Source organism: Taudactylus pleione, unplaced genomic scaffold (genome assembly GCF_031769625.1).
Source record: "Taudactylus pleione unplaced genomic scaffold, aTauple2 ptg000619l, whole genome shotgun sequence".
Lineage (NCBI taxonomy): Eukaryota > Metazoa > Chordata > Amphibia > Anura > Myobatrachidae > Taudactylus > Taudactylus pleione.
In genome coordinates, this window is record NW_028285021.1 from 3,723,938 (window position 1) to 3,750,436 (window position 26,499).

The following is a 26,499-nucleotide window of genomic DNA, read 5'->3' on the forward strand; positions in this document are numbered from 1 at the left end:
TATCAATAGAGCGACTAAAGGTAATTGAACAAAATTGGAAACCTACAGCGCCAATTATTATCAGCATTATTAGCATGTATTTATATAGTGCCAGCATATCCCATTGCTCTTTGCAATTAGGATGGTTTGTTTTGTGATGTCCTATACCAGCTTTTGCAGGGAAAACCTCAATCTGTGGTCCAAGGTGACAGCATTTGTTAATGCACATAAGTTTACAGCAACTGAGAGGAGATGAGTGGATGGAGGACATTCCTGGATGAGTCCAGATTAGGTGCAGTGCAAAAATAATATTTCATTTATAGGACAGGATAAGATTATTTCACTTAGATAAAGTGTCTCAAGAAACGTTAAATCAAGAGCACCCACATAGGTAATAGTCTCCCTTCCTGCAATGAGATGTGAAACTAAAATAATAGCATTTACATTAAAAAACATTGCCCCACAGAACAGGCCCTGGCATTAATTAATAGTATTGATGTTTAATAGATAGGACCTCCAACCAGCAGGCCCTGACATTAAGTTAATAGTATTCACATTTAAATAAATAGACACCACCACCCCCTCCCAAAATAGGCCCTGACAGTAAAGTAATAGTATTCACAATTAATGAAGATTTAGTAAACAGACCTTTTTGCCAATGTAATAGTATTTGGTTGATAAAGAACACCCTGGAATCATTTGGTCAGGCCCTCGGAGCTTTATTCTGCTAGCCTCATCTGGCTAGCAGGGTGCTTAGAATGGCCCCCTGGAGCCAGAATTTATGCAGCAATGCCGCCTGGAGCATCCTTAGGAAGCTTCAGATGGTCACACCGCTGACCTTACAGCTCCCCGGAGCATCCTCAGGATGCTCTGGGCATTGCTGTAATCACCGGCGATTGTGGCCCAGCCCCCGTGTGACATCACACGTAGGGGTCGTGGCCTGCACCGGCCCCACGAATAATATTTTATAAATCAAAATGGCCCTCAGCAGAAAAAAGGTTCCCCACCCCTCCTCTAAACAGCCACATTAAATAGTGTTCATATTTAATAAACAGTCCTCTTTCTCCCCAAATTCAGCCTCACATTTAAATAATAGTTCCCAAACCAGCCCAGCATTAAATGGAACAGTCACATCACAATCCCTATATGAATAAGCACCACCATGATGCAATATTATGCTAACCTATCAACCACTCTCCCTTGTTGTATCAGACTCTCTCATAACATCAAAACTTTTTTTTCTTAACCCTAGCTTACCTGATCTCTGCCTGATCCAGTTTTCTCTAGGGATGACCATCGGTGGCTACAATTGGTGGTAAACTCAATGGTTTTGACCAACTGATTTGTCATCCCTGCTCTATTAGGCATTGGGCAGTGGGCCAATCAGAGGTGGGAGTTGGGCTTCACAGGTCACATTAGAGGGTGGACCTAGTCTCTATGTCCTGGAGTCAAGGAGAAAAATAAAGAAACCATTGCGGTGGAGAACCATTGAATCTCCGCCATCAATGGAAAAACAATCATCCATCAGTAGTTAACCATTGATTATTTGTTAACCATCGATGGTAGATGGCCATCCCTGGTTTTTGGTTTCACATCCCCTATACAGCATTGCAGAAAGTTGTTGCACCTTATAAATAAATGTGAATAATAATTAAATAGTTTCCATCCACCATTAATAATTAACCCTGTTATTAGGTCGTTAGTCCACCATGACTACCTTAAGAGTTCGCCATCTTTCCCGACACTTACCTTCTTCCATCAGGCACTAAGCATTTCTGAGGCAGATTCTATAGTCTTCTCTTGTGGGACAGAAGGCCAGCCACCTGGAAGCATAACTGCCTTGAGTCTTTGACCAACTCATTCCAGAAGTGTTTTTTTCTAGGCAACAGGAAACACCCCTAGGTGCGCTTGTGAAGTGGCCATGTTCCTTGAAATTTGCAGGGCTGACAATTTGGTGCATTTGTGCTCATAAAATGTTTTGCAGGTCTGTATGTTTTGCGGTTTATAAATTACCCAGGCTATCTTTTTTTTTTTTTTTCAGTAAGGGAAAATTAATATAAAATACTGTTTTAAGCCGAGGTCAGTCAGTTAGTATTGATATTCCACCGCTCAGTATTCTAGTGATCACAATATCTGTTACTTACGCTCCTGCACTGTTATATTGGCATGCTATATTTCATTGCAATTTAAAAATAAGGCTATTATTGACCAGTTTGCAGAGTCAAAATATTACCGAAAGACATGAGTTAGCATAGTAGGTACATTGTTCACGAACTTTCTTCATTGCACTATAGCAAACGTGTCGCATATTCAGGTTTAAATTACAACAGTGTCATTTCTAAAGAATGATACTACAGTAAAAGTCTGGAGATCATTCCACATTAACCGGTTTGGCTATGTGCAACTTTATAGCAATTATTTAAATATTATATAACATTTTACTTTTAGTAGCATTTATTTGCAAACTCGTTAATATATAGTAGTGATTTATTTTATGACTTTGTCTTTGTATTATGAGTGTCCAAAAATGCTGCTTCTTTTGAGTATTTCTAGGTTAAATTTGCTTTTGTGGTATCACCGATAGCTCTATGGCCCATGCCTGGCTAAGGATTAAGGGTCTGATTTCTTTTGCATTTTTTTATTCTATTTTCAGCTCTTCTAACTTTGCACTTGGTATTATCAAGACCAGTAACCACTTGTTATTGTTTCCCTAATAACACAATGCAGCTGTAATCAGATGATGCTGGTTACTTTTCTCACTATCGTGTTCTTTCTTATTACAGACCCTCATATGCTTCGCACTATGACCCCTGAAAACATATGTCACATCACCCCGCCTTCCCGCCTGGAGCACCCACCTCCATCTCATCTACAGGGCCCGCCCCCACCACATCCCGCACACCAACAGCATTATCCCAGCATGCAACGGGACCTGTACCTGAAAGTGGAGTCCCTGATGCCGCAATACCCATCCCTTGGACCCGGCATTCCTCCTGCAGACCTTCACCATGTGCAGCAGTCTCAGATGCTCCATCAGCTCCTACAGCAGCAACATGGTGCAGAGTATGTATTGTCTGAGTGCGGAGGCAGCTAATGTCAGCATGCTAAGCGCTTTCCTATTCTCTCATGTAAAAGATAGACCAAATCTGAATGTGAGGGGAGCTCACCAATCTTCAGTAAATATTCCTTCAGGCTGCCATGCAGGGAAATGGCTCTGAGCCAGGGCCACCAGGGGAGGGGTAGCAATAGGACCCATTTGAATGTACTACATGTGGGAGGAGGGAGACACCTCATACTGAGGAAATGTGGCTAATGTAGTGCATCATGTGGGGTCACTGGGGTGATGTATGAAGGAGTGGAGGAGTAGACCTCAAAGCTGTTTGGTTGCCATCGGTAACGTCTCCACTCTTTGCACTGATAGATCACCATCATGGTTTGTAGTGAGGGCATTGCAAGTAGGTTTGAGGTTGTTATGTCTGTCTCTGACAAAGTACCTTATAGAATCTATTCCCTTATTGCAGGCTCCCGATGCATCCTACAAAGAAGAGGAAACACTCAGATTCTCCAAACTTGAGGGATCAAGTACCAAATGGAGGCATGGTGAAACAGGAGCCGGGTACTGGCACACTAACATACACTCACTCACACACATATATATAGTGGAGGCATGGTGAAACAGGAGCCGGGTACTGGCACACTAACATACACTCACTCACACACATATATATAGTGGAGGCATGGTGAAGCAGGAGCCGGGTACTGGCACACTAACATACATTCACTCACACACATATATATAGTGGAGGCATGGTGATACAGGAGCCGGGTACTGGCACACTAACATACACTCACTCACACACATATATATATATATATATATATATATATATATATATATATATATATAATGGAGGCATGGTGATACAGGAGACAGGTGCAGCCGTGCTGACACACCAACTTACACTCACACGCATATATAGTGGATGCATGGTGATACAGGATACAGGTACTGACACACTAACATATACTCACTCACACACATATATATAGTGGAGGCATGGTGATACAGGAGACAGGAACTGACACACTAACATACACTCACACGCATATATATAGTGGAGGCATGGTGATACAGGAGACCGGTACATGCACACTAACATACACTCACACACATATATAAAGTGGAGGCATGGTGATACAGGAGACAGGTACTGACACACTAACATACACTCACTCACACACATATATATATAGTGGAGGCATGGCGATACAGGAGACAGGTGCTGACACACTAACATACACTCACACACATATGTATAGTGGAGGCATGGTGATACAGGAGACAGGTGCTGACACACTAACGACACTCACATATATATATGGTGGAGGCATGGTGATACAGGAGACAGGTACTGACACACTAACATACACTCACACACATACAGTATATATATAGTGGAGGCATGGTGATACAGGAGACAGGTACTGACACACTAACATACCATCACTCACACACATATATATAGTGGAGGCATGGTGATACAGGAGACAGGTACTGACACTAACATACACTCACTCACACACATATATATAGTGGAGGCATGGTGATACAGGAGACAGGTGCTGACACACTAGCATACACTCACTCACACACATATAAATAGTGGAGGCATGGTGATACAGGAGACAGGTCCTGACACACTAACATACACTCACACACATATATATAGTGGAGGCATGGTGATACAGGAGACAGGTGCTGACACACTAACATACACTCACACACATATACTGTTTATAGTGGATGCATGGTGATACAGGAGACAGGTGACACTATCATGCACTCACACACATATATATAGTGGAGGTATGGTGATACAGGAGACTTGTACTGATACACTAACATACACTGACACACTTATATATAGTGGAGGCATGATGATACAGGAGTCGGGTACATGCACACTAACATACACTGACACATATATATATAGTGGCGGCATGGTGTTACAGGGGACAGGTACTGACACACTAACATACATTCACTCACACACATATATAAAGTGGAGGCATGGTGATACAGGAGACAGGTGCTGACACACTAACATACACTCACACACATATATATATATAGTGGAGGCATGGTGATACAGGAGACAGGTGCTGACAAACTTACATGCACTCACACACATATAGTGGAGGCATGGTGATACAGGAGACAGGTGCTGACACACTAACATACGCTCACACGCATACATATAGTGGAGGCATGGTGATACAGGAGACAGGTGCTGACACACTAACATACACTCACTGAAACACATATATATATAGTGGAGGCATGGTGATACATGCTGACACACTAACATACACTCACTCACACACATATATAAAGTGGAGGCATGGTGATACAGGAGACAGGTGCTGACACACTAACATACACTCACACACATATACTGTATATAGTGGAGGCATGGTGATACAGGAGACAGGTGATACTAACATACACTCACACACATATAACTAGTGAAGGCATGGTGTTACATGGGACAGGTACTGACACACTAACATACACTCACTCACACACATAGAAAGTGGAGGCATGGTGTTACAGGGGACAGGTACTGACACACTAACATACACTCACTCACACACATATAGAAAGTGGAGGCATGGTGATACAGGAGACAGGTGCTGACACTAACATACACTCACACACATATATATATAGTGGAGGCATGGTGATACAGGAGACAGGTACTGACACACTAACATACACTCACACACATATATATAGTGGAGGCATGGTGATACAGGAGACAGGTACTGACACACTAACATACACTCACACACACATATAACTAGTGAAGGTATGGTTATACAAGAGACAGGTACTGACACACTAACATACACTGACATACATATATATAGTGGAGGCATGATGATACAGGAGATGGGTACACTAACATACATTGACACACATATATATATATATATATATATATATATAATGGAGGCATGGTGATACAGGAGACAGGTGCTGACACACTAACATACACTCACACGCATATATATAGTGGAGGCATGGTGATACAGGAGACAGGTACTGCCACACTAACATACCCTCACTCACACACATATAATATAGTGGAGGCATGGTGATACAGGAGACAGGTGCTGACACACTAACATACACACACATACATATATATGGTGGAGGCATGGTGATACAGGAGACAGGTACTGACACACTAACATACACTTACACAGTTACACACATATGTATAGTGGAGGTATGGTGTTACAGGGGACAGGTACTGACACTAACACACTAACATACACTCACTCACACACATATAGAAAGTGGAGGCATGGTGATACAGGAGACAGGAGCTGACACACTAACATACACTCACTCACACACATATATATTGTGGAGGCATGGTGATACAGGAGACAGCGCATGATGATACAGGAGACGGGTACATGCACACTAACATACACTGACACACATATATATATAATGGAGGCGTGGTGATACAGGAGACAGGTACTGGCACACTAACATACACTTACTCACACACATATATAAAGTGGAGGCATGGTGATACAGGAGACAGGTGCTGGCGCACTAACATACACTCACACACATACAGTATATATATAGTGGAGGCATGGTGATACAGGAGACAGGTGCTGACACACTAACATACACTCACTCACACACATATATATAGTGGAGGCATGGTGATACAGGAGACAGGTGCTGACACACTAACATACACTCACTCACACACATATATATAGTGGAGGCATGGTGATACAGGAGACAGGTACTGGCACACTAACATACACTTACCCACACACATATATAAAGTGGAGGCATGGTGATACAGGAGACAGGTGCTGGCGCACTAACATACACTCACACACATACAGTATATATATAGTGGAGGCATGGTGATACAGGAGACAGGTGCTGACACACTAACATACACTCACTCACACACATATATATATATAGTGGAGGCATGGTGATACAGGAGACAGGTGCTGACACACTAACGACACTCACATATATATATATATATATATATATATATATATATAGTCTTGAGCTTATGCACACACTTCCTCTTCATCACAGGGGTGCTCTTCAATTGGAATACCAAGCTTTAGTACTCCCATCAATATGTCCTCATAGAATGAAAGCACAACTCCTTAATAGCAATGTCCATTAAACTGTTTCTTTTATTCACCACCCAGTAGAAAAATACCGTTGCTGTATTCAGCCATCAAAGTCATTAAAGACAGTTCAAATATCCAACATAATACTGAGGCTTGTCTGTCGACTTCGGTCCACACGGGTCCGTTCAAGATTTATTACATCACACCACCAACACTCCAGTTTGGCTCACAGATATGGCATAAAAGAAACAGTATAATGGACATTGCTATTAAGGAGTTGTGCTTTCATTCTATGAGGACACACACACATATATATATATATATATATATATATAGTGGAGGCATGGTGATACAGGAGACAGGTATTGGCGAATTAACATACACTCACACACATATATATAGTTGAGGCATGGTGATTCAGGAGACAGGTCCCGTCGACACTAACTCACACATACAGTATATATATAGTGGAGGCATGGTGATATAGGAGACAGGTGCTGACACACTAACATACACTCACACCACACACATACAGTATATATATATATATATATATATATAGTGGAGGCATGGTGATACAGGAGACAGGTGCTGACACACTAACATACACTCATACACACATACAGTATATATATATATATATATATATATATAGTGGAGGCATGGTGATACAGGAGACAGGTGCTGACACACTAACATACACTCACACACACATACAGTATATATATATATATATATATATATATATATATAGTGGAGGCATGGTGATACAGGAGACAGGTACTGACACACTAACATACACTCACACACATACAGTATATATATAGTGGAGGCATGGTGATACAGGAGACGGGTACTGGCGCACTAACATACACTCACACACATACAGTATATATATAGTGGAGGCATGGTGATACAGGAGACGGGTACTGGCACACTAACATACAGTACACTTGCAATCTAGTGGATTTAGTAGAGTTTCAGTGATATGTATTTGTCACTAAACAGAGGGAGGAAAGATCCTTGATGGAATAATAGATGACTTCTGAGACAAGCTCTTGGTATTTGCTTTATCACACTAAGGACTCCTATAAGTCACCCATGAAATAATACTGTAGTGGTATTAATTACATATCATACTGTGACATTGCGGGAGGCATTTTGGGTGGGGTGGGTGGGGGGGATTGTGCTAATCATGGTAATTTAATAGACCTTTTCGTGATTTCATCTCCAGGTCTCATGCAGGATACTGACAGTCTGAATGGCTCTTATTTGGATCCCAATTATCAATCTATAAAATGGCAGCCACACCAACAGAATAAGTGGATCACACTGTATGACAGCAACTACAAAGAACTGTAAGGAAAACGTGTTACCGTGTGTGTCAGTACAGAGCAGTGCATATGAGAATTATAGCTAACTATATGTATATACATACACCAGTTGGAAATTATAAAGCACTACATTGATAACATGTTGCATAGATATACTGCATGATGGTTACAAATACTGTACCTTTTTGAAGTGCCACTGTTGTCTATATCAGGGGCGCAGCTACCAGTGGTGCAGCAGGTGCACTGCACCGAGGCTCCTGGGGACTGAGAGGCCCATTGCTCCCCAGACCAGCAATTAATTTTCCCCTTGTCCGCCGCCCGACCATTTTGACCAGTGTCAGATGACTGGCTCAGAGCTGGGAGCAGGGTGGGCCCAACTGCCTGAGCCACCTGCCGCTTACCATAGGTAGTTGTGACTGACCTTATGTGTGTGCAGCCCCATCAGTCTGCCATCCAAGCCGAACCGATAGGGGAGTCCTGCCGCCTTTCAGCGCCAATGATTAGTGCTGTGTACTATCTCTAATTAACAGACAGCTGTCTGTGAATTATAGGCAGCTCACGGCTGGTGTAACTGGCACTGCCAGAGCCTGCCTGACCAAGTGCCGAACTGAGGAAAGCACAGGAGGTCGGCCCCCTCTCAAATACAGAGCAGAGGTCGCTGTGTTCCCGCCCTCACCAAAGTACATCCCCCCATTTTCCATAGTGCGCAGGTATGTGTTCTTGTACCCTGGGCCGTAGCTGGTGTAGTGCGGCCGGTGCCATCGCACAGTGCACCACAGGACAGGGGGCGCTATTTGGGCCTGTCAAATTTCTGTTTATTTTCATTCTTGCTTGTAACTTCCTCTTATTTCATCCCCAGCATCTCCTGGCCTCTCCTATCTCTTCCCTGGCCCTTCCCCATGAAGCCATGGCCCTTTTTTTTGTACATTATGTCCTTTGAAAAATGAGGGGGCGCCAATGCTCTTTCTGGCACAGGGCACCAAAAAGTCTAGTTATGGCTCTGCTTGTACCCCTGTAACCCAATGCTTCCCTGTCACCCTGTACATCTCCCTGTCACACACTGCCTTCCTGTCACCTTCTACATCTCCCTGTCACACACTACCTTCCTGTCACCCTCTACATCTCCCTGTCACACACTGGCTCCCTGTCACCAACTACCTCTCCCTGTCACACACTGCCTCTCCCTGTCACCCTCTACCTCTCCCTGTCACACACTGCCTCTCCCTGTCACCCTCTACATCTCTCTGTCACCCACTACCTCTCCCTGTCACCCTCTTCATCTCCCTGTCACACACTGCCTCTCCCTGTCACCCTCTACATCTCCTTTCATCCACTGCCTGTCACTGTCACTGTCTACCTCTCCCTGTCACACACTACCTCTCCCTGTCACACACTGCCTCTCCCTGTCAACCACTACCTCTCACTGTCATCCACTGCCTGTCACTGTCAACGTCTACCTCTTCCTGTCACACACTACCTCTCCCTGTCACACATTGCCTCTCCTGTCACCCACTGCCTCTCCCTGTCATCCTCTACATCTCCCTGTCACACACTGCCTCTCCCTGTCACCCTCTACATCTGTCACACACTGCCTCTCCTTGTCACCCACTACCTCTCCTTTTCACCCACTGCCTCTGCCTCTCACCCTCTACATCTCCCTGTCACACACTGCCTCTTCCTGTCACCCGCTACATCTCCCTGTCACATATTGCCTCTCCCTGTCACTCTCTACATCTCCCTGTCACACACTGCCTCTCTGTCATCCTCTACCTCTCCCTGTCATACACTGCCTCTCCCTGTCACCCTCTACATCTGTCATCCACTACCTCTCCCTGTCACCCTCTTCATCTCCCTGTCACACACTGCCTCTCCCTGTCACACACTACCTCTCCCTGTCACCCTCTTCATCTCCCTGTCACACACTACCTCTGCCTGTCACCCTCTACATCTCCCTGTCACACACTGCCTGTCACTGTCACTGTCTACCTCTCCCTGTCTCACACTACCTCTCCCTGTCACACACTACCTCTCCCTGTCAACCACTACCTCTCACTGTCATCCACTGCCTGTCACTGTCACCGTCTACCTCTCCCTGTCACACACTACCTCTCCCTGTCACACATTGCCTCTCCCTGTCACCCACTGCCTCTCCCTGTCATCCTCTACATCTCCCTGTCACACACTGCCTCTCCCTGTCACCCTCTACATCTCTGTCACCCACTGCCTCTCCCTGTCACCCTCTACATCTCCCTGTCACATATTGCCTCTTCCTGTCACCCTCTACATCTCCCTGTCACACACTGCCTCTTCCTGTCACTCTCTACATCTCCCTGCCACACACTGCCTCTTCCTGTCACCCTCTACATCTCCCTGTCACACACTGCCTCTTCCTGTCACCCTCTACATCTCCCTGTCACATATTGCCTCTCCCTGTCACCCTCTACATCTCCCTGTCACACACTGGCTCTCCCTGTCATCCTCTACATGTCCCTGTCACACACTGCCTCTCCCTGTCACCCTCTACATCTCCCTGTCACACATTGACTCTCCCTGTCATCCTCTACATCTCCCTGTCACACACTGCCTCTCCCTGTCATCCTCTACATCTCCCTGTCACACATTGACTCTCCCTGTAACCATACCTCCCAACATTTGTTCGAAGGGAGTCGGGACCTGCGCACGCCCGAAAAGGGGGTGTGGCCTAATCGTAAAAGGGGTGTGGTCTGATGACACGCCCCATTTACATCACTAATGGGGCGTGCCCACACACTGCCTCTCTGTCACCCACTGCCTCTCCCTGTCACCCACTACCTCTCCTTGTCATCCACTGCCTCTCACTGTCACCCACTGCCTCTTCCTGTCACCCTCGACATCTCCCTGTCACCCAGTGCCTCTCCCTGTCACCCTCTACATCTCCCTGTCACACACTGCCTCTCTCTGTCACCCTCTACATCTCTCTGTCACCCAATGCCTCTCCCTGTCACGCTCTACATCTCCCTGTCTCCCACTGCCTCTCCCTGTCACCCACTGCCTCTCCCTGTCACCCTCTACATCTCCCTGTCACACATTACCTCTCCCTGTCTCCCTCTACATCTTTCTGTGTCACCCACTACCTCTCCCTGTCAGTACTCACCGTTCCCCTGTAGGGATTCCAACCATCGGGATGCCGCTGTCAGTGTACTGACAGCCGGCACCTCCTCTGTCGATTCCATTCAGACACATCAATGTATGAGCTTCACAATAACCAGCATAGCATTGCCACGTCTACCTAAGGGACAGAAAAACAGAGGCAATCTCATTAATTTTCAATCAGCCCTTGTATATGTGAGTGTGTGTATATATATGGGTGATGGGTGATGGCACAGGGGTCTCTAATCACACTTGTTTCTTGCAGCCCGATGCCCACCTACAAAGTGGATGCAGACAAAGGGTTTAACTTCTCGGTGGGAGATGATGCTTTTGTATGCCAGAAGAAAAATCACTTTCAAGTCACAGTGTACATTGGCATGATCGGAGAGCCTAAATATGTCAAAACCCCTGAAGGCATCCTGCCATTGGAGTGCTTTTGCCTGAAGCTGAACGGAGTGAAGGTGAGTAAAAATAAAAAGAATTGCTTAAATATTACAAAACATTATGTTCTTGCTCTCCAGCTTCAAATACTCAGCATAAAGGCAGTTATTATAGGTGGGACATGGTAAAGCTGAATATATAACATCAGAATTACAGATGGAGAGAACTGAAAGTTGCAAAACACCTAGTGCCCTTTTGTGTCTAAGGGGTTTATTTAAAAAAGTGCAGGTTTTTAGAGGTGGAGATGTTGCCCATAGCAACCAATCAGATTTTAGCTATTATCTTTTAGAACAGGGATGGGGAACCTCAGATCCATGGGCTGTATAAGGCCCCTGGATTCATTTGGTCTGGCCCTCTGAGCTTTTTTCTGCTAGCCTCATCCCGCTAGCATGGTGCTTAGAATGGCACCCTGCAGCCAGAATCTATGCAGCAGTGTTGCCTGGAGCGGCCTTAGGACGCTTCAGACGGTCACACTGCTGCCCTTACAGCAATGCCTGGAGCATCCTGAGGATGCTCCAGGGAGCTGTAATCACTGGAGTTTATGGCCCCGCCACCGTGTAACGTCACACGGAGGAGGTATGGCCTGCACCGGGCCCGCAAATAACGTTCTATAAATCTGCAGAAAAAAGGTTACCCATCCCTGTTCTAGAAGGTTCTGTTAAATGTTAAGTAGAATCTGATTGGTTGCTATGGGCAACATCTCCACTTCTAAAAACCTGCACTTTAGTAAATATACCTCTAAGTGTTCCATTAGAGTGACCTGAGAGCTGATCTCATGGCCGTCTGGCAGATAGCGTAACTCATTCTAATCTGAAGTAAACTATTTATATCTCAGTGTCGGTGTCAGCGGCTTATTCTTGTTTGTATGAATCAAATGATCCTTATTCCTTTGCCGTTGTAGCTGGAGGCCATCAATCAAAGCATCAGTATTGAGCAATCGCAGTCTGACCGCAGCAAGCGCCCATTCCATCCAGTCACGTAAGTAAATCTATTATAAAGATTTCAAATTTGGTTGAGTAGAAATTTGGGCAAAATGAGGAGAAAAACGGGACAGGTTTATGTAACTGAGGCACTTAGTATGTACATAGTGAGTAATCCCCCTGGTCTTCTTAGGTTGTCTCTGCCTCCGGACCAGGTCACTAAAGTGACAGTTGGGCGCCTCCATTTCAGCGAGACTACGGCAAATAACATGCGAAAGAAAGGAAAACCCAACCCAGACCAGAGGTAAGTCTGTGAGCCTGGACACGCATGCAGCAACATACCCGGTATGTGACGCACATCTAAAGTTTTTCAAGTTATCAAAATCTGTCCATATTGTTATCAGCTGCCAGTTGCCCTCTTAGGAAGGTGGCACTGCTCTATCTTGCATTACTTTGGGTGACTATAAAACCCAGTTTCTAAGTGACATACAGTACAGTGCCAGCAATGAGTGTGACCCTATTAACTGAGATCCTCCAGCCAATGATAACACACCACACACACTGACAAACTATATTTTTCCATTTTGCTCTATATCTGTACACTCCGTTTTAAGCTCTCAATTAGGAGGAAGTCAGTCTGTGAGTGAGCACAGTGTATACTGACAGCTTGTCAAAGAAACAGTCAAGTTTTTTTTTTTTAAATTCAGTATTTTATTGTTTTTAAGATAACATACATTATACTAAAAGAACACAATACACCAATTATAATGTGGCAGACATACGAAAAAATATATGGCATTCAATATGTAATGACATAGCATATTGTACATAAATTACTGACATTATATATACAAAAAAATAAAAAAAGCAGGATATAGAGTATAGTCAACATCATATAAACAGAAGTTAATAGGAGCCTGAAGGCGCCATTCGGGCCCATATAACCGGATATAAGTACACAGAATAAAAAATAACAAACAAAGAGTTATCTACTTTCTATCCCGCTGCTTCTGCACATATCAATTGCATGACTACACAATGTCGAATTACCACATCTGCCCAAATGTCGCAATCACACAGAAAGAAATAAAAATAAACCCGTAAAACTAACCTCCCCATAACCCTCCCCTAACACAAAACAAACCACCTCATAATCCCTCACCCTGTATAACCTAACTCCAACCCAGGCATACTTGGATCCTGTAACCCCCAACCCACCACTAACTACACTAATATACCTTATCCCCCACCCCCCCACCAACTATAATAAAGGATAAATGACAGGGGCAATATACTAATGTCCCTCAGCTAAGCCAGACTAGCCCCAGCCCTCCCGCAACATTTGAAATTTTAGTACATTCCGTCGGAGAAGTGGCAATACAGATCTTAAATAGAGCCAGGAGAAAAGTTTAATTAAACATACAACACCAGGATATATAGAATTTCCAGCAACTAAACATAATAACGTGCTTCAAAATAGTAGTATTAGTCTGGCCACATCTCTATCCCTTGAAAAGGTGAATTTGAAGTGACAGTCCCATCCCGACACATATGAAGGGGAACAGAAGAGGCATATTGAAGTGATAAACCCTGGTATCTCGGCACACGCAATAGAGATAAAGGACAAATCATCAGGGGTACAACAGCAAAGTCGGAACACCCAAAAATAGGATAGCAATTAGACTCACGTCCATTGGAAGGAATACATTTGGGATGAAGTCAGTCGTAGAAGCTGTGATGGCTGCAACTTCAGAAATTGGTTGTGTAACTTGCTCATCCACATCACAGCATCTCTCAGGAGTAACACATGAAGGAAGGGTGTCCGCCTGTATGTTTTCAAGCTGTGTAAGAAGCCTTTGAGTAGAGGCCCTGACAGCCTGAAGGATTTGTTGCACAGAGAGCCATATTTAGGAAGAAATGTCACACAGCAGAAATTCCTTTATAGCAGGAAAAACAGGATGTGTACTGCAGAAATGAACACTCAGTGGCAAGGAGGCTAGCACACCACCAGAGATCGACACCAAGAGACGGACCCGGACAGGAGAGCTCAAAATGGCTGATATCACCAGCACTTCGTAAACTTCACCGCCAGGTGCATCAGATGAAAGATGGTCACCAGCCCTAACATATGCTGAGGCCAGGAGGAGAATCCCACGATGGGCAACAGGAGGATGATATCCCAGCCAACAACAAGAGGCCCGCTAGAAGGGTAACAGCCTTACCAGGAGCAGCGTTCCAGAGGAGACTACAGAGACGCAACGGCAGATCTATAACTATATAACTATAACAACGTCGTTATCGTTCAATCGTTGAAAAAAATCGTCCAGTTTCTGATATAACGATGATCGATTATCGTTCATGAGCGCTCCCGTTTGTAGTTCATTCTGACTGACTAACTGAACGATTTTCATTAAGGGAAGTTACAAAAATCGTTTGTAGTTCAAAAAATCATTCATTACACTTTAAAAAATCTGACAGAAAATCGTTCAGTAAATCGTTGGTAACAAAATCGTTGTTTGTGTATTCAGCTTTAGTATTATCCCATATCTGGTATACATACCGTATGGAATACATGACCAGTATTATTACTAATTCCTCTACATCATTCGATAAAGTCTGGGGCCCCTGGCTCGCCTCACAAAACGCCCCTTCTCCATTGGAAATAGCTTAATTTATCTTCCTCTTTATCTATATCTCTAGTTTGGTAACCATCCATCCCGGATCTCACTCCTCTTTCCTCTTCCTTCAGTATCTGTTTCTTTCTCTCTTTTCCTCACTACGGTCTTCCACATCTCCTGTCTTTTCTCCTTTTCTCCTCCCCCTCTAATAATACAACCGGTCACTATGTGATAGGCAACATTTTGATAGGCATTGACTTTGTTCTGTTTATGATGCTTATTTACCTATATGTATATCATTGCCCCCTGTTATTGTGACTGTCTCAATAAACATGTTTTACTAGCAATTTAGAACTGCTCTTCAAACTGTGAAGTGTAATGGAGTACTTCCACACTCTCCCATTCCAAACGTCGAGAGTGAACACCCGCAGTTGTCAGGGGTTCATGCTGAGTGAGACGCATATAATTTAAAAAACTAGTGGAATTACCGCCATCTGTTTAGCTGGAGGTTTCTTGAATGTAGCACATGAAAAAAAGTCTGTACACATTTGTTTAATTGTTTTTATAGCAAAACAAAAAAAAATGATATTAGGTTTGATTTAAATAAAAAATAACCCCTATAATACAGCAATTATAAACTTCCTTCTTGTGTATGAATAAAGATAGGAAAAACTGAATTCTAAACGGCACCCATAATATATGGACGATCATTGGTAAAAGCATCTATCTGCTATAGCAGCGAATCTGTAATCAGCCAATCCGAAGTAGCTAGTTAGTGCAGGCAACAGTTATCATTATAAACATGGATTTGTACATGGTGTATATGTGACATGGTGGTGACAGAGGAGGTCAATGGGTAATGCTTTACCCCCTATATATGCCCTATTGTCGCTGCTTTCCCCTTACTTTCTAATGATCGCTCCCTCTGTTGACCTGTCTACTCTCTTCCATCATGTACTTCTGCTCATCCCTTTGTTTTGCTCTCCGCAGGTATTTTCTCTTAGTGGTGGCTCTCCAGGTCCAGGCTCAGAATCAGACATACCTGGTGGCAGCACAAGCCTCTGAACGCATCATAGTCCGGGTAACCGCAAAGGGGCTGGAGAAAGGGGTATATTATAAGCAGTTGGTATTGCCATGTTTTAGATATCTCTAGATTCATTTCTTAGGCATAGGGGGGCTGATTCAGAACTGTGAGTAAAGCAAATAGAGGAGTAACTGTGTAGAAACTATGCTGCACTGCAGGTGGGGCAGATGTAACCTGGGCAGAGAGATCTAGAGTTGGGAGGGGCGTGTCCTAGCCCAGATCTAAATTGCAGTGTAAAAATAAAGCTGCCCAGCCTTTGTGGGCTACATACGAAAACAGACAGTATTTACCCTGCTTGCAAAAAGTTAATAAATAACTGTATTTGTACCCCCCCTTGTATTTGCAACATGGTTTGTTCAGGTGCAAGCTAGTTACTCCTTTTAATTGCTTTGTTCCCAACTCTGAATCAGCCCCATTATGGGCCTAATTCAGGGGTGCATGCAATGGCGATATTCGCGCAGTTGGAAGTAGTGCGCATGTGTGAAAGTCACACTGCGCATGCGCCTTGATGGTTACCACCGGGAGACGCACAGTGAATTTGGACGCAGATTGAGGCACTTTCAGTGGGGGTGTTTCTGGGAGGTAACAGGGAGGTGGCTACCGAGACACGGTCTCGTTGCGGTCAGTGGCTGCGTTTAAAGGCGCAGTTGCACTGACACAGACATTTATGTTCAGATGGAGAAATTGCGCCTCCAGAGGGCAGATTAGCAGCGCAGCCAGTGGACGTCCCAGTAGGAAGCCCATCGGCTGCAGCATTTGAGTAAAGATGCAGCCGCGGCTCCGGAAAAAGACGCAGTTGCAGCCTGAATCAGGCCCCATGGGCCTCACTCAGATGTGCACACTAAGTTGATGCCGCACACTAGCGGCTGATGTTTTCTGTCTTCGAAGAACAAATCTAGATGCAGAGAGAGAGACAATGTCAGTGGGTGTTACTGAGTGGTAACGGAGAGGGGGTGACTAGCCAGATACGGTCAGGGACTGTGGACCTCATTCAGAGTCGGTCGAAGCGGCCGCACGGTCGTACGCCACCAATGTTCGCTATACTGCGCATGCGTAAAGTTCGCAATGCGCGTGCGCAAACTAGCCGCTACAATCAGAAATTTCTCTCTCCTTGAACACAGCCAGGTCGGTAGTTTGAGTGACAGATTGAGGCGTTTGTGGGTGGTAACAGGGGAAGGTGCTTGAAAACGGGGGAGTGGAGATCCGAACGCAGGCGTGCCTAATTATGTGGACGGCGTTTTGTGGGAGTACATACGGTTTATGGGAGTGCATAATTAACAAAGTAGCGCCATGGCACATGTGACATGGGAGGTTTTTACACTGACATGATCGTAGAGCTTAAGAGAGGGTATGGTCAACCTTAAGCTCTACGACCAGTTTCGATGGTTGCCGATGGTCTCGATTAATCCTTATATGGCCGGAGATGACGTGCAATGCGTACGAGAAGGGGGCGTATTTTTTTGTCTTCCGACCGCTTCCTCCCCTTGGTCGGCCAGCTACCTATCCGAACTTAGTGACGCAACTTGCGAGGGAATCATTTGCATATACGGCCCCTTTTCCCGTACGACCGTGCGGCCGCTTCGACCGACTCTGAATGAGGTCCTGTGTCTTTTGCCGCAATTGCCTCCATAGGGTTGGTACAGTACTCATGGTGTGACCAATGTGCGGCCGATGTTGCGCCTTAATATATACAGTGGTGGATTAGAGCCGCAGGCGGAGGGTATCTCTGTAGGAATCCCATCGGCTGCAGCATTGGTATACAGACGCAGTCCCGGCTGCATCAGCGTGCACCACCGAATCAGGCCCTATGTCTATAAGTCAATTACCTGCTGTCAGATTTATTAGTTCAGTCTGTACTGAAGTTTTCTGTATCTGTCTGTTGGATTAGTCTCCAGTCCTATTTACCCGTAGTGGGAATTCTCAGCCCTAAAGTTGTGGGTTTGTCAGTGACCTGTGGGGGAATGATGCTGTATTAAGTCTCTGTGACAGGATGTTTTTACATTGTTGTATTGATGCTTCTCTCATTGAATGTGTCTTCTATAGGCCTCAAATCCCGGCCAGTTTGAGAGTGACAGTGAAGTGCTGTGGCAACGTGGTCAGCTCCCGGACACTGTGTTTCACCATGGTCGTATTGGTATTAACACAGAGAGGCCAGATGAGGCTCTGGTGGTACATGGAAATGTCAAGATAATGGGTTCTCTTATGCACCCCTCTGACCTCAGAGCCAAGGAGGATATCGAGGAGGTGAGTAATAGAGGGGAACATGCATGGGAGGACAAGAATAGTGAGGAGATCCTGCTAGAGTGATGGGAATCAGCAGTGCATGGCAAGAGGGGAACATGCATGGGAGGACAGGCATAGTGAGGAGATCCTGCTAGAGTGATGGGAATCAGCAGTGCATGGCAAGAGGGGAACATGCATGGGAGGACAGGAACGATGAGGAGATCCTGCTAGAGTGATGAGAGTCAGTAGTGCATGGCAAGAGGGGAACATGCATTGGAGGACAGGTATAGTGAGGAGATCCTGCTAGAGCACAGGTTCTCAAACTCGGTCCTCAGGACCCCACACGGTGCATGTTTTCCAGGTCTCACAGAATTACAGGTGAAATAATTAGCTCCATCTGTGGATCTTTTAAAATGTGTCAGTGAGTAATGATTACACCTGTGCACCTGCCAGGAGACCTGCAAAACGTGACCTGTGTGGGGTCCTGAGGACCGAGTTTGAGAACCACTGTGCTAGAGTGATGGGAATCAGCAGCAGGGCCGTAGCTAGGGTAGTGCGGCCGGTGTAATCGCACAGGGCACCACAGGTCAGGGGGCGCTGTTTGGGCCTGTCAAATTTATGTTTATTATCATTCCCACTTGTAGCTTCCTCTTATTTCATGCCCAGCATCTCCTGGTCTCCCCTATCTTTTCCCTGGCCCTTCTCCATGAGGCCATTCCCCTTTATTGGGTGCCTTATGTGCCTTTAAAAAATGAGGGGGGGCGCCAATGCTCTTTCTGGCACAGGGCACCAAAAAGTCTAGTTACGGCTCTGATCAGCAGTGCATGGCAAGAGGGGAACATGCATGGCAGTACAGGAACAGTGAGGAGATCCTGCTAGAGTGATGAGAATCAGCAGTGCATGGCAAGAGGGGAACATGCATGGGAGGACAGGAATAGTGAGGAGATCCTGCTAGAGTGATGAGAATCAGCAGTGCATGGCAAGAGGGGAACATGCATGTGAGGACAGGAATAGTGAGGAGATCCTCCTAGAGTGATGGAAATCAGCAGTGCATGGCAATAGGAGAACATGCATGGGAGGACAGGAATAGTGAGGAGATCCTGTTAGAGTGATGGAAATCAGCAGTGCATGGCAATAGGGAAACAGGAGACAATGATCTTCTGCATGAAAAAAAAAAGAGCATATTTTGCTGGAAAGATACTTCATTTAGCACTAATTCACAATGAGACCTTTCTGATTGGTTTAGTGCAGTTATCCAGCAGGCAGCTAATTTGGTTACAGTCCACTAGCTAGCTGGACTTAGCGGGATACAGCGTTGTGGTAACACAAAACTGAAACATAAAATTGAGTAAGATTGACTAAACTCCATCTAAGGGAGGGTGCACTTTAGTACGTAGTCTGACGGGTGTGGGGGCTGCTTCAAAACGGAGGTAAGCCACCGTCCGGTGGCTGGGGAGTTAGAAAAAGAGAGATAATCAAAGGAAAAACAAATGCAAAGAAGCAAAAGGATAAAATGTAATAAAAATAGAAATAAAAACAAATAAATGCAAATGTGGATCAAAAAGTGTCCAGGGAATGTCCGTGAACCTGACTGGATCCTACCAATATAAAAGTCAATGCAATGACACACGATGTAAGGGAATGCAACCTAATAGCGCTATACGTACCAATAGTGTCCCCCTGTCCCTCTTTCAATTGGTTTGCTCCACCTCACTGCTCTGCAGTACCCGGTGGGTGCCCGAGCTTATGTGCGCTAACCGTGATAGTAATGATGTGGCGCCTACATCTGTGCTCTTCATCTGAACATTTTTATCCTTTTTGCATTTTCCTATCTGTGTTTTTGTGTATTATACTGTTCATCTATATGTCTGTCTTGTTTTGTAGATCACTTATAACTTGACCCAGTATTTACTTATTTATAAAGTCACCTATTTATTCGTTCATTACCTTGCATCAAGTATATCATTTACATTTTGTTAGATTTACATATTGGCATTTGTTTTATATCAGTTTTAAATGTATGGACTTTTTATCCATGTATTACCTCTGATCAGATGTGCCTTTTCACCTCAGGTTGATACCACTGAACAGCTGAAACGGATCTCTCAGATGCGCCTGGTTCAATATCATTATAAGCCCGAGTTTGCTAGCACGGTTGGGCTTGATGACTCAGCAGAAACAGGTAGATCACATGTCCAAAGAACCCTGTTTGAGGAATAAAGTTGCCAATACACAACTCACCCCAATCAACCTGAGTGCTGGGAAATGGAGCAAAAATGGTGGCCAACCTGGGAATACGGAGAGCCCAGTAGTACATGGGACCCCCATTCACTCTTGCTGTGCTTTCTGCTCACTTGTATGCTCTTATGGGCTATCACATGTTATGTTTCTCGTAGGAGTGATTGCGCAGGAGGTGCAGGAGATACTTCCCGAGGCTGTAAAAGAGACCGGGGATGTGGTGTGCGCCAATGGAGAAACCATAGAGAACTTCTTAGTAGTAAACAAGGTATGGTCTGTGAGATGTGCGAATGATGGAGGTCTGTGGGTTCTAGTAAGGGCTGAATCTTACAACATAAAGAGTTAGGGGTTGTGGTGTCAAGCAGTGAAAATAGTGAAGTGGAGAAGATACTCCTAGCAACCAGTCAGCTTCTATCATTTTATAAATTGTACTTGATAAATTCTACCTAGAAGCTGATTGGTTGCTGCTAGGGGTAACTTCTCAACTTATCCACTATTTTCACTGCTTGATGTATTAATCTCTTAGTGGATTTGTGTAATGGCAGTCATGTGAGTGGTGTGGATTGTATGTTGCAACTGAACTTACTTCATTAAATTTGGGCATAAGTTACACCCGTAATACTCAAAGAGGAGGTCTCTCATGAAGCACACTTGATGCACTCAGTAATTGCCTACTAGGTGCACTTCAAGGTACATGCCCCCTCTTATGTTCTTTGTAGCCACCTTCATGACACAAAAGCCTATGTGCTAAAAGGGGCAAAGTCTTTGGAGACCTAACATAAAAGTCCCCTACCACTTTAGTATCTTTTTTTATTAAAATAAACGGGCCGCCGGTCTCAATACCGACATCCGAATCCCGACAAGGAATTTATGATAGGCATCAAAATACGAACGCCAATCTTAATCTTGGCGCCGGAACACCGAAGGAAGCCGGACCAAACGGGTATGTCCGGGGTGCTCCTAGCATTAGCCGTGCGGGCAAGAGGTTTAGCTTTAGGGAGCGTAGCGAGGTTAGGGTTAGGCACCCTCGGGAGGGTTAGGTTTAGGGTGTGGTAAGGGGAGGTTAGGGTTAGGCACTAGGGGGGGAGGTTAGGGTTTAGCACTAGGGGGGAGGTTAGGGTTAGGCACCACTAAGGAAGGGTTGGGGGGGAGGAGGAGGGATAGAGTACTTACCTGACCTGTCGGGATCTTCTCCCTTTGGACTGCCGGCGTCGGGATATGAACCGGAGGCTATTCAGCCACCGGTATTTCACACCCATTCCAAATAAACTTCACTTTGTTGCCTAAAATAATGCTTAGTTTAGCCTTATTTGTGGATTACAGATGTGTCCTCATATACAGTCAGGTGCATAAATATTGGGACATTGACAGAATTTTCATATTTTGGCCTCTATTCACCACCACAATGGCTTTGAAATGAAACAAACAAGATGTGCTTTAACTGCAGACTTTCAGATTTAATTTGAGGGTAATTACATCCAAATCAGTGCACACTGCAGGTTCAAAGGGACAGTTGCATTGTGTAAGTGGCCTTTGCACATACTATTGTATGTGCAATAAACGCAGTGGGCAATAATTCTGTGTAAAGGGAATTACCACTTTATTGACCTAAAGCATGTTTGATTTTCTTTAGTGCTGCGTTGGCTTAACAGGTCATAATTTTGTCTTTTGTCCTTTTCAAAAACAATAGTACATTTATTTGGTAGCATATATCAATAAATATGTCCTGATTTGATGACCATTAGAAAGGAAAAGATGATCACAATAGGACATTTTTCCAGAATTCTTCCCAGAATTACATCTATGCAATTAGCAAAGCCATAGAAAATGACCCATGTTATTGTCTAATTATATGAGTCTATCTATCTATCTATCTATCTATCTATCTATCTATCTATCTATCTATCTATCTATCTATCTATCTATCTATCTATCTATCTATTATCTATATATCTATCTCTAGCTATCTATCTATCTATCTATCTATCTATCTATCTATCTATCTATCTGTCTATCCTGTTCGTAGCTGATTACAGTGTGAGAGGACAGGTAGTCACAGTATAGTAACTGATTACAGCGTGAGAGGACAGGTAGTCACAGTATAGTAGCTGATTACAGTGTGAGAGGACAGGTAGTCACAGTATAGTAACTGATTACAGTGTGAGAGGACAGGCAGTCACAGTATAGTAACTGATTACAGTGTGAGAGGACAGGTAGTCACAGTATAGTAACTGATTACAGTGTGAGAGGACAGGCAGTCACAGTATAGTAGCTGATTACAGTGTGAGAGGACAGGTAGTCACAGTATAGTAGCTGATTACAGTGTGAGAGGACAGGCAGTCACAGTATAGTAACTGATTACAGTGTGAGAGGACAGGTAGTCACAGTATAGTAACTGATCACAGTGTGAGAGGACAGGTAGTCACAGTATAGTAGCTGATTACAGTGTGAGAGGACAGGTAGTAACAGTATAGTAGCTGATTACAGTGTGAGAGTACAGGTAGTCACAGTATAGTAACTGATTACAGTGTGAGAGGACAGGCAGTCACAGTATAGTAACTGATTACAGTGTGAGAGGACAGGCAGTCACAGTATAGTAACTGATTACAGTGTGAGAGGACAGGTAGTCACAGTATAGTAACTGATTACAGTGTGCGAGGACAGGCAGTCACAGTATAGTAGCTGATTACAGTGTGAGAGGACAGGTAGTCACAGTATAGTAGCTGATTACAGTGTGAGAGGACAGGCAGTCACAGTATAGTAGCTGATTACAGTGTGAGAGTACAGGTAGTCACAGTATAGTAACTGATTACAGTGTGAGAGGACAGGCAGTCACAGTATAGTAACTGATTACAGTGTGAGAGGACAGGTAGTCACAGTATAGTAGCTGATTACAGTGTGAGAGGACAGGTAGTCACAGTATAGTAACTGATTACAGTGTGAGAGGACAGGCAGTCACAGTATAGTAACTGATTACAGTGTGAGAGGACAGGTAGTCACAGTATAGTAACTGATTACAGTGTGAGAGGACAGGTAGTCACAGTATAGTAGCTGATTACAGTGTGAGAGGACAGGCAGTCACAGTATAGTAACTGATTACAGTGTGAGAGGACAGGTAGTCACAGTATAGTAACTGATCACAGTGTGAGAGGACAGGTAGTCACAGTATAGTAGCTGATTACAGTGTGAGAGGACAGGTAGTAACAGTATAGTAGCTGATTACAGTGTGAGAGTACAGGTAGTCACAGTATAGTAACTGATTACAGTGTGAGAGGACAGGCAGTCACAGTATAGTAACTAATTACAGTGTGAGAGGACAGGCAGTCACAGTATAGTAACTGATTACAGTGTGAGAGGACAGGTAGTCACAGTATAGTAGCTGATTACAGTGTGAGAGGACAGGCAGTCACAGTATAGTAACTAATTACAGTGTGAGAGGACAGGTAGTCACAGTATAGTAGCTGATTACAGTGTGAGAGGACAGGCAGTCACAGTATAGTAACTGATTACAGTGTGAGAGGACAGGCAGTCACAGTATAGTAGCTGATTACAGTGTGAGAGGACAGGTAGTCACAGTATAGTAGCTGATTACAATGTGAGAGGACAGGCAGTCACAGTATAGTAGCTGATTACAGTGTGAGAGGACAGGCAGTCACAGTATAGTAGCTGATTACAGTGTGAGAGGACAGGTAGTCACAGTATAGTAGCTGATTACAGTGTGAGAGGACAGGCAGTCACAGTACAGTAGCTGATTACAGTGTGAGAGGAAAGGTAGTCACAGTATAGTAGCTGATTACAATATGAGAGGACAGGTAGTCACAGTATAGTAGCTGATTACAGTGTGAGAGGACAGGCAGTCACAGTATAGTAGCTGAATCCAGTGTGAGAGGACAGGTAGTCACAGTATAGTAGCTGATACAGTGTGAGAAGACAGGTAGTCACAGTATAGTAGCTGATTACAGTGTGAGAGGACAGGTAGTCACAGTATAGTAACTGATTACAGTTTGAGAGGACAGGCAGTCACAGTACAGTAGCTGATTACAGTGTGAGAGGAAAGGTAGTCACAGTATAGTAGCTGATTACAATATGAGAGGACAGGTAGTCACAGTATAGTAGCTGATTACAGTGTGAGAGGACAGGCAGTCACAGTATAGTAGCTGATTACAGTGTGAGAGGACAGGTAGTCACAGTATAGTAGCTGATACAGTGTGAGAAGACAGGTAGTCACAGTATAGTAGCTGATTACAGTGTGAGAGGACAGGTAGTCACAGTATAGTAACTGATTACAGTTTGAGAGGACAGGTAGTCACAGTAATATAATGGAGGTTAAGGATAGAGGGGGTTAATAAAGTTAAAGATGTTTGTTGGTTGTTTACAGTAAGTAGGTAGATGTGATAGGGCGAGAGGGTAAGGGGTGTGTTAAGTGAGAGGGTGTGGGGAAACTGTTGTTGAAAATCTGCCTCTTTGAATTTGATCTCCCACCCTCCCTCCCCTATTGTGTCTTGTGTCGGCTTTATTTCATAGCAGGGAAAGACCGGCAATATTGAAGCGTCCATCTTGCGGCAGTAATTAGGCTGATTTAACCCTATTGGGGTCAGCGGCACTGTATGATAACTGATTACAGTGTGAGGAGACAGGAAGTCACTGTATGGTAACTGATTACAGTGTGAGGGGACAGGCAGTCACTGTATGACAACTGATTACAGTGTGAGAGGACAGGCAGTCACTGTATGATTGATTACAGTGTGAGACAACAGGCAATCACTATGATAACTGATTACAGTGTGAGACTACAGGCAGTCACTGTATAGTAACTGATTACAGTGTGAGGGGACAGGCAGTCACTGTATGATAACTGAGAGGACAGGCAGTCACTGTATAGTAACTGATTACAGTGTGAGAGTACAGGCAGTCACTATATGATAACTGATTACAGTGTGAGAGGACAGGCAGTCACTGTATGATAACTGATTACAGTGTGAGAGGACAAGCAGTCACAGTACAGTAGCTGATTACTGTGTGAGAGGAGAGGCAGTCACTGTATAACTGATTACAGTGTGAGTGGACAGGCAGTCACTGTATGACAACTGATTACAGTGTGAGAGGACAGGCAGTCACTGTATGATTGATTACAGTGTGAGACAACAGGCAATCACTATGATAACTGATTACAGTGTGAGACTACAGGCAGTCACTGTATAGTAACTGATTACAGTGTGAGATAGCACAGTCACTGTATGATAACTGATTACAGTGTGAGAGGACAGGCAGTCGCTGTATGATAACTGATTACAGTGTGAGAGTACAGGCAGTCACTGTATGATAACTGATTACAGTGTGAGGGG

At 44.4% G+C, this 26,499-nt stretch overlaps 1 protein-coding gene across 4 annotated transcripts in view; it reads left to right on the forward strand.

Moving 5' to 3' along the window:
* The window catches only part of MYRF (myelin regulatory factor), a 188,506-nt gene that overhangs the window by 128,470 nt on the left and 33,537 nt on the right, over positions 1-26,499 (forward strand). Inside the window, exons 5-14 of one of the 4 annotated variants that reach the window (XM_088454533.1) lie at positions 2,763-3,042; positions 3,501-3,595; positions 8,402-8,525; positions 11,896-12,091; positions 12,973-13,049; positions 13,185-13,295; positions 16,600-16,717; positions 18,737-18,937; positions 20,990-21,098; positions 21,313-21,422. In XM_088454533.1, the coding sequence (XP_088310659.1) occupies positions 2,763-3,042; positions 3,501-3,595; positions 8,402-8,525; positions 11,896-12,091; positions 12,973-13,049; positions 13,185-13,295; positions 16,600-16,717; positions 18,737-18,937; positions 20,990-21,098; positions 21,313-21,422 (1,421 nt within the window). Of the gene's footprint in view, positions 1-2,762; positions 3,043-3,500; positions 3,596-8,377; positions 8,526-11,895; positions 12,092-12,972; positions 13,050-13,184; positions 13,296-16,599; positions 16,718-18,736; positions 18,938-20,989; positions 21,099-21,312; positions 21,423-26,499 lie in introns of all 4 variants that reach the window. The other 3 variants (XM_088454532.1, XM_088454535.1, XM_088454534.1) reach the window with 3 other exon arrangements.